The sequence below is a fragment of the Hyperolius riggenbachi genome, chromosome 2 (assembly GCF_040937935.1).
Source record: "Hyperolius riggenbachi isolate aHypRig1 chromosome 2, aHypRig1.pri, whole genome shotgun sequence".
NCBI lineage: Eukaryota > Metazoa > Chordata > Amphibia > Anura > Hyperoliidae > Hyperolius > Hyperolius riggenbachi.
Genome location: NC_090647.1, coordinates 531,865,253 through 531,878,992, shown reverse-complemented (window position 1 = coordinate 531,878,992; position 13,740 = coordinate 531,865,253). Strand labels below are relative to the sequence as shown.

The 13,740-nt window shown below is 44.1% G+C and overlaps 1 protein-coding gene across 3 annotated transcripts in view; it reads left to right on the top strand.

Annotated features, from left to right (window-relative positions):
- EPHA3 (EPH receptor A3) overlaps positions 1-13,740 on the top strand; it is a 501,294-nt gene that overhangs the window by 456,579 nt on the left and 30,975 nt on the right. For all 3 annotated transcript variants that reach the window (XM_068270665.1, XM_068270664.1, XM_068270666.1), the window contains 3 exons: positions 6,786-6,971; positions 9,211-9,272; positions 9,762-9,971. In XM_068270665.1, coding sequence (XP_068126766.1) covers positions 6,786-6,971; positions 9,211-9,272; positions 9,762-9,971 — 458 coding nt within the window. The remainder of the gene's footprint in view (positions 1-6,785; positions 6,972-9,210; positions 9,273-9,761; positions 9,972-13,740) is intronic.

Sequence of the window (13,740 nt, the reverse complement as noted above, 5' to 3'; positions counted from 1 at the left end):
ACGTTTTCTGCACAGAAAAACTGAGAACTCATGTTAATCAATGGGCCAGGGCAGAGCCGGATTAAGGCTAAATGGGGCCCTAAGCAAAGTAACTGATTTGGGCCCTCCCATCATGTCGTAATAGAATCAGAAGATGCAGCTGCACAGCAATATGTCGCACACACCGGGCAGCCGAGCTACTGGTTGCTATGGGCAACAGCCCGCTTTCCTCTGTGGGTGCACAATGCAGGGAATAGCAGCGGCAAAATGCAGAGTGAGAGATGAATGGCTGGGACATTTGCACTCAGGGGCTGGGGCACCCCTGTGAAGAGGGCGCCAGATATCACAGCAGCAGCATTTTCCCCCTGCATCTCCAGCCTGGCAATAGCAGAAAGCTCTGGACACCGCCAAACCGGAAGCCGTTCCCCAGACAGAATTACATAACCACCCCCACCACCGAACAACCGATTTCCTCCCAAACTAGACAGCCACCATGCAGCCTCCATCCCAGTGAATACGATAGTCCAGCAGAGAAGGCAGCCGCAGTGGGGGAGAATGATAGCACCAGATGAATCACATTCACCTATTGCGATCCAAGCAATAGAGGTCCCGTCATCCGGAGCCCATCTGTCTCTAGAGTGCTGCCGCTCTGTTACTACTACTATTACTACTTCCTACTTCATGTCTGATCTGAGAATCAGGAAGTTCAGAGCGAGCAGCTGCACTGTAGAAGAGACAGATGGGTTTCAGATGACGGGATCTCTATTGCTTGGATCATGGATAGGTGAGTGAGCGTTTGCCATCTGCTGCTATCATTCTTGCTGCAGCTGTGGTTCTCTGTGGGAAGGGAGGGTGGAGTGGGCAGCGGCAGAGCGCACAGTAGCAGGAGGGGGACCTAGGAGGAGAGCCTGGCTCTGAAGACAATCAGCAGCGCACGGCATCATTTGACAAGACAAGACAAATAACATTTATATCGCGCTTTTCTCCTGGTGGACTCAAAGCGCCAGAGCTGCAGCCACTAGGACGCGCCCTATAGGCAGTAGCAGTGTTAGAGAGACTTGCCCAAGGTCTCCTACTAAATAGGTGCTGGCTTACTGAACAGGCAGAGCTGAGATTTGAACCCTGGTCTCCTGTGTCAGCGGCAGAGCCCTTAAAGGGACTCCAAGCAGTGCCTGTGGATATGCCTTTAAGCATACCCACAACTAATTCATTACATCCTCACACCTACCAGCATGATGTTTGTAATTATATCCCCCTGGGTTCCTTATATTTCATTGCATTGTGCTGAATCGAGCTGCCAACTTTGGAGAAAAGTCGTCCTGTGGCCGTGATTTCGATCGTGAAAATATCAAAAACTAAAAGGCATAGAGCAGCTGTTTATATATCATTGGAAAGAGGAGAAAGAGAGCTTTAAAATGATATGAATCTTTCCATAGTTACTGCACTGCTCAGAGTCCCTTTAACCATTATACCATCCAGCCACCGCTGACTTTGGAGAAAAGTCATCCTGTGGCCGCGATTTCAATCGCGAAAATATCAAAAACTAAAAGGCATAGAGCAGCCGTTTAGATATCATTGGAAAGAGGAGAAAGATAGCTTTAAAATGATATGCATATTTCCATAGTTACTGCACTGCTCAGAGTCCCTTTAACCATTATACCATCCAGCCACCTCTGACTTTGGAGATAAGTCGTCCTGTGGCCGCGATTTCGATCGCAAAAATATCAAAAACTAAAAGGCATAGAGCAGCTGTTTATATATCATTGGAAAGAGGAGAAAGAGAGCTTTAAAATGATATGAATCTTTCCATAGCTACTGCACTGCTCAGAGTCCTTTTAACCATTATACCATCCAGCCACCGCTGACTTTGGAGAAAAGTCGTCCTGTGGCCGCGATTTCAATCGCGAAAATATCGAAAACTAAAAGGCATAGAGCAGCCGTTTAGATATCATTGGAAAGGGGAGAAAAAGAGCTTTAAAATGATATGCATCTTTCCATAGTTACTGCACTGCTCAGAGTCCCTTTAACCATTATACCATCCAGCCACCGCTGACAGGATGGCAAGGGCTGGTTTATGTGCTAATGGGGCCCCTTTGACTCTGAATGGGGCCCCAAGCGACTGCTTTTGTTGCCTGGTCGGTAATCTGGCCCTGGGCCAGGGCCGTAACTAGAAATCACTGGGCCCCCCTGCAAAACTTTGGATGGTGCCCCCTCCCCCTGCACACTGAATAGCGACTGTGTATGATTCGTTATTAGTGGCTGAGCAGACGCAGTCATTAGAACAATTGTACAGAGAGCAGAACGTTTTTTTCTCTCCTCGCCTTTAGTTTTCAATCTCTAAGGACGGGGTCCCTGTGACTTCTGGGCCCCCCTGCTGCTTCATCCCTTGCAGGGTCGATTGTTACGACCCTGCAATGGGCTACTTCACATAATGGGCTTGATTCACTAAAGCGTGATAACTGCTATCACAGCAGTTATCACGCGCTCTGCCACGTTGATCGCACGCAAACGTTCGTTTATCGGGCTTGATTCACTGAAATGTGATAACTTACTTTTCACAAGCGTTTTGCGTAGTCGCAAATTTTCTCGCGCAATCGTGGGCAAACATTTGCGATTGCGTGTGAAAACGCGCACGGCCGTAATATGAGTTATCACGGTTTTGTGAATCAAGCCTAACATGTGATATCTTTGGTAACGTGATAACTTTGATAAGGTGTGATATCGTTTGCGAGCGCCAGTTCGCGTGATAACTGCTATGGTAGCAGTTATCACGATTTACTGAACCAAGCCCCATGTGTTTTTGTGCATGCAGAAAAAAAAACGACATTCCGCATCATGATTTTACACATTTCGTTTTCTGTTTCCTGTGTCAATTACATCCGCTGCTGTGGAAAAATGTGCACGTTTTCCTGCATACAAACACACTTGGTGTGCAGAAAACGTACGCAGAAAAACGGGCGCAGAAAACTGAAAGACAAGTGTGTTCCCTGCCTTCATCCTCATAAAAGACCACTGAGGGACTGTAAAATGTAAAATAAATATATATTTATAGATGTGCATTTGATTTATACATATTTATAGATGTGCACTAGGGCCCGATTTTTTGGAAAGGCCACAAAGGCCTTGGCCTTGGGGGGGATGCAGCTCAAGGGGCACCTGGACGTAAAAAGACGTTGCTACATATGAAAGAGGAGGCTGAAAATGGGGAGTAACACAGGAAAAAGGGAAGCTAATGTCCAAGAGAGCCATCCATGAAAGAGAGGGCTACAGTACATGGATGTTACACATGTAAGAGGGTACTGTACGTGGAATGGGAGGGGCTACAGTACATGGATGTTACACATGGAAGAGGGGGCTGTACATGGAATGGGAGGGGCTACAGTACATGGATGTTACACATGTAAGAGGGTACTTTACATGGAATGGGGGGGCTACAGTACATGGATGTTACACATGTAAGAGGGTACTGTACATGGAATGGGAGGGGCTACAGTACATGGATGTTACACATGGAAGAGGGGGCTGTACATGGAATGGGAGGGGCTACAGTACATGGATGTTACACATGTAAGAGGGGGCTGTACATGGAATGGGAGGGGCTACAGTACATGGATGTTACACATGGAAGAGGGGGCTGTACACGGAATGGGAGGGGCTACAGTACATGGATGTTACACATGGAAGAGGGTACTGTACATGGAATGGGAGGGGCTACAGTACATGGATGTTACACATGGAAGAGGGTACTGTACATGGAATGGGAGGGGCTACAGTACATGGATGTTACACATGTAAGAGGGTACTGTACATGGAATGGGAGGGGCTACAGTACATGGATGTTACACATGGAAGAGGGTACTGTACATGGAATGGGAGGGGCTACAGTACATGGATGTTACACATGGAAGAGGGGGCTGTACATGGAATGGGAGGGGCTACAGTACATGAATGTTACACATGTAAGAGGGGGCTGTACATGGAATGGGAGGGGCTATAGTACATGGATGTAACACATGGAAGAGGGGGCTGTACATGGAATGGGAGGGGCTACAGTACATGGATGTTACACATGGAAGAGGGAGCTGCACATAGAACGGGAGGGGCATTCCTGCATAAGGAAGGGGAGTCGCAACACAACTGGACTAGGGGCATAAAAACTATAAATCCTGCCTTGAATAGGAGTCTGCTGTGTGACTCGGGACACTCAAGACTCGTGACGCCACAAGTGAGCAGTTCAGCTGCCTATAGAAAAGAGACCTTACTGTTTCTGTCAGTTGCAGAGGCAGCTCTTTGTGTGTTTTCTCCTGTTCTCCACTGCCCCAGCCAGTTACTAGGGATGCTGCTGTGTCATCAGTCATTGGTCAGCACATCAACGACTTAAGAATCAGAAGATGGGTGGGCAGAGATCACAGGTGGTGACATCTTAAATATCAAACTTGAAATATGTTTCCTACCTCCAGGTTTTGCTTTAAGTGCCGTCAGGTGCAGCTCTGCAGAATGTATACTAAGCGTTACAAAACTAGTAGAAAAGATGCCTGGTTCCCCATAATGCTCTGGGAGGAGAATTCTTCATAGCTTAACAGCCTAGGCTATGACATCACTGGGAGGGTGGGGCTACATACCAATATACAGCAACATACAATAGGAAGTGTTTCTCATGCTGAAACTAGGATAATTGACCTAAAAGTGAGTATCCTAAATAATCTCCTACATTCTACTATATGCCTCCGGAGTCCCGCTTTAAATATGAGATATAGCAAGAAATATGCAGCACCCCTTTCTCGCTTTTGTATTTTCAAAGCCCTCCCCAGAGTCTAACCGTAAAAGTATTATTTGCACAAAAGCAGCTTTATACTGCGGCCAGTAATATCGGAAGCTCTGGGATAGCTGAGGTCATGTTGATGTTGGAATGACATTGTAAATATCGATGTAATAGTAACATTTCAGCTGTCAGTACGAGCGCAAACTAAATAAATCATGTTGAAAATGAAATATTTTCCTATTACGTTATGATGACACGGCGGATTGACCGATGTTGTTTAAATGATTAGGAAAAAATGTACGGTTCTGCCATGTCAGTACATCCCGCTGATTCCATAACTGCTGTTAGCAGCTCCGGACGTCAGTTTGTAGATGCTGCATCCTTAGGGCTGGTTCAGTTCACACGGATGCTTTGCAGGCGCCATCCCATGCAAGTGAATGAGAGCGTTTAGTGGGATCTTTTGCAGGCTTTCATAAAAGACTTGTCAGTAGATCCCGGCATCTTGTCTCAAATGCAACATGCAGCTTCTAGACGCTGTTTGCTGTTGCTGGCGTTGCGTTTGAAAGCCAGCAAAAGCCAATGAAAGCCAACAAAAGCCACCCAGAATTTAAACTCAACACTCTCAAAAGCTATGCACTGAAAGCCATTAAAAGCCTTCAAAAGACATTAGAAGCTTAGCTGTTAAATGCTGGCGTTCTTGAAAAAACAAAGGCGTTTGAACACGATGCTGAGCAAAAGCTCAGCAGAATCCCATGTGAACCAACCCTTAAATACAGGGATGAGCAGAAACTACGCCAGTGCGAATTTACACATTGTAGTTCGCATCTACGCATCGTAGTTCATAGGTAAAGTTTCAAAACTACGCTTGCGAATTTACGTGTAGCGAAGTACCGCTACGCGTAGCTTACGCCCACTATGCGTAGTTAACAAGTGTATTGCGTAGTGAACTACGAATCCGTTTTCCGCGTGCGATTGTATGCTTACAAATTTACACTTTGGAAAGGGGAATGTACGCATAGAAGAGTTCTCAGTATAAGCATTTAACTAGGAATTAATGCGTAAAATTTTCTGCATACGGGCATAAGCATCCGCATACACTACGCTTCGCACTACGCGTAATTGCATATTTTAACGCATAGTCTACGAAATGCATACAAAATGAATATTTGATTTCGAAGATGTAGTTTGGTGAAGCATAATTGCGTAAAACTACGCGTAGTTCCAGCGCAGCGAAGTTGGCTGACTACGACCATCCCTGCTTAAATATAACCCAAGGTGAAAATAAACTGATGCGATAAACAATTATATATTTTTAAGTATCCTAGGGTTATATTTTATGTATAAACATTTACAAAGTAGGTTGAATGTTTCATTGCCTCTACTCAGTAGCAGCCTATTAAGTATCCCAGAGTTAGAAAAAGGTCAATAGTTCATGTATTTTATATCTCTCCCTGCCCTCAGAAGTTGTATTCTGCCAAGAAAACTTTAATGGTTGTAATTTACTTATCAGTGATGTTTACTATATTCCTGACAAGGTACCGACAAGACAGAAGCTGTCACTTGCAGGCCTAGAAATTAACTTTCAGGCAGCAAAATAAATCAAGATCTGGTTATTAATATGTTTTGTACAGTACATATACATGTTTATCTCATCATGTCAAATTGCCTCAGGTACACTTTAATGCTCTCAATGTATACATGTAGGCCCCCACTTAAAAAAACACTGACTTACGAATGACCCAACGATACAAACTTTCCCAAATTGTGAAATTTGATTCTGTGGAAATAAGTCAAAAACAGTTTATTCTTCTTTCTTTTTAAAGAAAATTAATTTAAAAAAAAAATTCAAAAAAAGTTTTAAAGCAGTAAAATATAATTCTGCTTCACACTGAGGACACAGGGGGACAGAATGGTGGGTGGCAAAAGTAGCACAGAAGGGGGCAAGTTTGTAAACCGGTGACTATCTGTACAGCTTTGTGGGGTTTTTTTTTTTTTTTGTGATGCTAGTGTGTTTTATAAGTTTTTACACATTCTTTGTCCCCAGGAGAGTTTGGTGAGGTGTGCAGCGGTCGTCTGAAACTGCCGTCTAAAAAAGAAATTGGTGTAGCAATTAAAACTCTGAAAGTCGGTTACACGGAAAAGCAGAGACGTGATTTTTTGAGTGAAGCCAGCATCATGGGTCAGTTCGAGCATCCCAATATTATACGACTGGAAGGTGTTGTTACAAAAAGTAAGTTCAAGTAAAATACAACAGTAGCCTACATTAACAATTTTCAATATGCACATTTTCATGCCTGTACTAACAGCACAATTTAACCCATCCCTCTCTACTTGCATTTTTCTATCCTCACTCAAAAAGGCTGTTGTGACACCACTACTTAAAAAAACATCTCTAGATCCCATTGCATTTGCCAACTACCGGCCTGTGTCACTTCTCCCATTTGCATCTAAATTACTTGAATGCTATATTCATGCTGAACTAAGCCATTATTTATCTGCTTGATCAGCTATTTTTGATCAGCTATTTATAATGTTATTTTCATAAGTACGGGCAATTTCTGGATGTGCCCCATTATCTGTTTACCACATAAATGATATCTCCATGGGGTTGACCCAGTAAACACAGAGAGCTATCCACATTTGTCAATTTTAATAGAGTTTAGTGAATTTAAATTCTGTTACTTTTATAGTTTATCTCTTTATCTCCTAATTTACCTTTCTTCATCTATGTAACCCACAAATTATCTCTGCTTATCAGTTTAGTTCATAACTCAGATCTCTTCTTATCTTAACCACCTTACGACCGCCTAACACCGATTGGCGGCCGCAAGGTGGCTCCCCCAGGGGATCACGCGCATCCCCGCTTGAGTGACGAAGCTCCGTTCCATCAACAGTCTGCCAGCGGCGATGGCCGCTAGCAGACTGCAGAGAAAAGAAACGGACGTTTATTTTCGTTGTACAGCGCTGCGATCTACTGCAGCTCTGTACTTGAACAGCGTCGCTTGCGAAACAGCTGTCAGACCAGCCTTGTATATGTATCTGTTTGGTGGGATGAAATAAATTGTGGAATATATGCAATAAATGTGGTGCCCGGGCCCTGCCTTTCTTCTGTCTACTGTTGAATACTGTATCCAGAGGCACAGTGAGTTGTCCACCTGGACCCCATCATAGGGTGCCAAATAGTATCTAGTGCCGATTATATAGCTTTTTACTCTGCAAGAATAGATAGATGCCTTCGATAGAGAAAATTCCGTCATGTCCGAATCTTGGCTCGATTCTTTTCCGCTCGATTTCTCATAGAAATGAATGAAAAAAAGATAAGAAAAATGAGCGTTAGATAAGAGAATCGCGCCAAGAATCGAATGGTTAATGGATCGCACAGAGAATTGACCTACAAAACCTATCGTGTGTTCCCAGCATAAAGCCTCATACACACACCTGACTTAAGTCGGCGGAGTCACAGATAACGACCACCTCAGACGACAATCAGGCGTGTGAGTGGCACTCGATGACCCTCGACGCCCAACCCGCGAGTGATCCACCAGATTATTCAACCCCAGCACCGCCGATCCCATTGTTCGCGCTGATCCTTTGCCCACCGTTTGGCGTCACTCATGCATGCCTGTGTGTAGCCTGGACCAGCGATGTCACCCAGGGGAATCAGCCCCTGATCCCCGACAGGAGACATCAGTTGGGCATGTGTACGAGCCCTAATACTTTTAGCCATAGACCCTGAACAAAAAGGCCATTCAGATTTTCTGACCCAAGTCATAAGACTGCTGAACACTGAATAGGGACTGTCTTCAAATCTTTGCCTACAAAACTTTGTATGATTTGTTATCAGTGGCTGAGCAGTCATTAGAACAAATGTGCAGAGAGCAGAAAGCTTTTTCTCTTCATGCCCAGACTCCTCAATAATCACTACAGTACAGAGCACTTGGGAAGGGGTAGAGAGGCTGGGGGCAGAGCAGTTCTGTACACAAGACACTGCTCAACTGAATAGGGACTGTCTACAAATCTTTGTCTGCAAAACTTTGTATTATTGGATAAGCAGATGCAGTCATTAGAACAATTGTGCAGAGAGCAGAACGTTTTTTTTTCTCTGTGCCCTTAGTTGTCAGTCTCTCAGGACAGGTAAAGGAAACTTCTCACCCCACTGGGCCCCCCTGTGGCTTCTGTGCCCCCCTGCAGCTGCATCCCTTCCAGGGTATCTTATTACACGCCTGGTCCCTCTCAGTTCGGGATTACTTAAACTCATGATTTATTTCTCCTTACTTGTTCATCTCAGGAATGATCTTTCCTTACAGCTGAGGTGAAAAATAATTTGGATGAGATAATTCAAGAGAGAACCTTTGTGTAAATCAACCCTCCAGTAAAAGAGCCCATATGAAAACACGTATTGTAACTGTAACAGCGTCGAAAATTTAATTAACTCACATGAATAATTTGCATTTTTCAAACTATTTCAGGCAAGCCGGTGATGATCGTGACAGAATACATGGAGAATGGATCTTTAGACACTTTTCTTCGAGTAAGTGACAGTTTTACCCTATTTTTCATTCGGTAATTGACCATTAAGAAATCGGCACTACAATAACTCACAACAAATTCGATCGTATCATTACTTTTTCTAAATGACTTCCGCCTGTGGTGAAACAAACTGGCATTGCCACAGTTACTCACTGCAGCCTCATTACAGCCGGTACGCTGCCTGACCCTAAGATAACCGGTTACTGATATCCCAGCCGTGACATAAATACCAGAACTAATAGGAAGGGCGTTCTCGAACTATTGGTTCCACCACAACTGAAGGAATATCAACGACCTATGTTTGATCTAATCCATGCTAAAATAATATACTGCTTGGCATCAAGTAAATTGAGTTTAATTATCCCCAGTAAATCACCATACATTTGCGTTAATTATACACAGGAATGCAACTGATAATTTCTATGGCGCACTCAACAATAATTTAATGGCCAATTAGCATCTGAGTTGTGTACTTGAAATTCTTTCGCAGAAACACGACGCTCAGTTTACAGTCATCCAGCTGGTGGGTATGCTGCGTGGCATTGCATCTGGCATGAAATACCTCGCAGACATGGGATACGTCCATCGTGACTTGGCAGCGCGCAACATTCTGATCAACAGTAACCTAGTCTGCAAAGTTTCCGACTTCGGCTTGTCTCGCATCCTGGAAGATGATCCGGAAGCAGCGTACACGACGCGGGTAAGAGAGGCCTTCTGTGAAACATCTGATTTATTTAAAGCCAATGTAAAGTAAAGTAAAAATATATTTACCTATAGAGAAGGAAGGCTCTGGGTCCTATAGAGCCTTTTCGTTACTCTCACGGCCCCCTCATTCCAGCACTTTCTCTCCCTCATTCAAATTTCCAACCACTGGAGGCTTTGGAAGTCTTCTGGAGCCTGAGTGCTCCCAAAGATGAGAGGTTTCGTACTGCGCATGTGCGAAAAAGCGCGCTCACTCATGTGCAGTACAGGGTGGCCCGAGTGCTCACAAAGACTTTTGAAGGCTCCTGTGGGTGCTCCTGTGACTTTTGAAGGCTCCTGATACTGCTATGGGGGTGATAGCACTGGAACGAGGGGACCATAAGAGGACAGGGAAGGCTCTACAGGACCCAGAGCCTCCCCTCTCCATAGGTAAGTTTCTCTTTTGTTTGTTTTTTTTTTGTTCTCTTTACATTCACTTTAACAACCAACATAACTTTCTGTGGCATTATTGTATACAGTACAGACTACGGTGGAGACTGTAAGTATGTGTATAGTTCACAAACGGTACTATCGAGTAAATTGTACATGTAGTTTGTGCATGGTGTGAAAGCAATGGCACTGCCGATAAGCTTTCTTTTATTACACCCAAGTTTGGGTGTAACGTTTGGGAGTCAGCTTATCTGCAGGTGATATACTACAGTATGTGCGGGGCCAATCTATTCAGAGCGTGCGTCGGAAGGGCACAGGAAAGCATAGCTACCTCCCCTTTATTCCAGCCTGCATCCTCGCATCTCCATGGCAGCTTCTGAACTAGCCGCTAGAACTCCAGGCTCATTGTCATGTGACTTTGTCTAGAAGAATAGATCAGTGTGGCACTCCTAATGAAAATGGATGGAGGATCCGTGGGTAGATAGTCTATCTGGCCTTTTGTCCCCGCAGGTCATTCTCCTGCACACAAGTATTCACAGTAGCTACTGACGTGTGCACCGTATAAATGATGTAGGAAGGAAGAATATCATGAAAATCTTGATACAAAGGAGCAGATACAGGCACCTTCCGTCATTCAGTGTCATTTATTGAACAGGTGAAAAACATGTGTAACATCAGGGAAAACATCAAGCAAACATCACCTTGTTATGACGTGGTAGCCAGTGCAGGGTTGGAAGTGGGTGTCAGGGCTGCAAAGGGGTCGGTGACAGCCATTTCGCATCCAACAGGACGCTTGGTCACGTTGCGGTCCAGTGTGGAACACAGTGTGACCAAGCGTCCTGTTGGACGCGAAATGGCTGTCACCGACTCCTTTGCAGCCCTGGCACCCACTTCCAACCCCGCACTGGCTACCACGTTATAACAAGGTGATGTTTGCTTGATGTTTTCGCTGATGTTACACACGGTTTTCACCTGTTCAATAAATGACACTGAATGACGGAAGGTGCATGTATCTGCTCCTTTGCATCATTGTCATGTGACCACAGTGAACCTGGTGCTCTAGTGCAAACACATGCATAACTACTGCCGCCCACAGGGATCAGGACTCGATCTCTCTGGTGACAGTTTGGGGCTTGAGTGCTCTGCAGAAGCATGTGTTTTGTTGCTATGGAGATAGGAGGAGGAAAAACAGCATGGTACATGACAGAGTGGTTACCAGAGGGAGGAGTAAGGAGGAGAACAATGCGCTCAGCTGAGATGATCCAGCATTCAGGTAAAAAAAAAAATAGATACTTGGGAGAGGGAAGCCTCTAGAATAGATAATACATAAACTTCCCCGTCCCTTTCCATCCCTCCGTTCCAGCGCTGGGACCCCAAAGTTCAAGACTGGGGAGGAAAACTCATGCCTATTCGACCCTGTATTTGTGGCTCTCAGCACTGGACCGGTGAGTTGGGTGCAGAGTGAGCAGAATGACAGCTCACCCTGTGGCCACTCAAATTCCCAAAAACCACTCAAATACTATTCTCCCCTGAGTCATAGCAACTCGGAGGGAGAAGAAATTCAGGGTCCGGCACACAAATTATCTGATGCGAAGGCCTGGACTATAGCTCTAGTGCTATAACGACGCCCAACTTAGGCACTACGCAGCTGGCACCGTGTGCTCAAAGCGTGCTTCGACATAGGAAGCCTCAGAAGGATTCAGAGACCTCCATCTGCTGAGGTAAGTACCCATATTGGGACTTTTCCCCTTCAGGTTTATTTTAAGGTGGTGAAGGTGATATCAGATGAGGCAGCTAGCCTTCACATCTGTTGCAGATGTAGATCTGCCATAGATGTCACTGAAGAAATACTGTGACTGATTACAAGGTGGCCTGAAGACGTGTATTTGAATGTTTCCAGGCTTGTAAACCTTCAAATACAACCAATCAATCACAAGTGTTGTTTAATATTTCCATGCCTAAAAACATAAAACATGTTTGGTCCTCTACATTTTGAGGCTACAGCTCACATTCTTTTCTAAAATTATTTCTGGAAAGTTTTTATTCAAAACAAACAAATAATTGGAAGTCTTACACTTTGCAACAAATGACCATAGCTTTGGGACAGTTGCCCACAGGTCAGAGATCTGATTGGCAGTGTAGTAGGTAGAGACAAGCAACCCTTGTTTTTAATGCGTGCAGCTAGTGTACTTTGCTGTCCTCAACTTCCCCCCATGCCAGATCCTAGATTTTACTTCACAAAACACTCTCATAATCTGCTCTTTGTTACACCCTGTTCAATATCTTCGAACAGGTCTGTCCTGTGCCGAATTCGTAGCTGGAACTTGGCATCCACACACTAACCATACAGCTTCGGCCTTGTGTGGGAAAAACACACAAACAAATTTCAGCGTTGTGATCCAAGTCAATACGCAAGGCATGGCAAGGCAAGGGAATAATACACACAGCAGACAGGTCCAGGTGTTACCTTCCAGATCTTAGGTCTGGAAAATAAACACAAGGGCCAGGTGTGCAAGTTTTGTTCCTGCTGTTGTTACTGTCCCAATAGCGGACATTTTAGACACACTTTCTTAACAAAAAAAAACAAAAAAAAAATATATATATATATATTTGATTTATAAAGTGGCAACATATTCCGTAGCGCTGTACAAAGTTAGAAACGAACATAGGGTACATAATACAGACACATGGTATACACCGATATACAAAATGCATAATTGGTGAATGGTGACAAAGTACAGAATCGACACAAAATACAGAATTGGTAATGACAAAAGTGACAAAAATAACAAGATGAATAAAACCTATTATGAATTCCAAGACGCACTGCCCTTGCAAGTTTACAATCTAATGGATATATATATATATATATATATATATATATATATATATATATATCTAAATTATTATTTTTTTACGGACCATGTTTTTAATACAGTGGGTTTAAAAAACTTTACTGGAGAAATTAAATGATCCAGGAAGTCTAGACTAGAATTTCTTTTTTTTTTTTTTTTTTATTTAAAAGAAATTGAAAAAAAATCCAACATGTAATATGCTAGCACATCCTGACGTGCCTCCCTGTGGCCATGGAGACCCGGCGCAGGAAGTGGCGAGTAGGTGAGTGTTAACCCTCTGTTTCTTTCTGCTCGCGACTCTGCAGGGTGGGATGGAGGGAGTAGAGGAACTTGGCTGCCCAGAGGAGGGCCAGATTTACAGCGTAGTTTGCCCAGCGTTGGTTTAGAGTGTCCCAGCACAGGAGAGGCATAGAAAGTCCAGGGAATACTCTGGACCATTCAATAGCCTCCCCCTACTGAGGTAAGTATACAACTTTTTTTAAA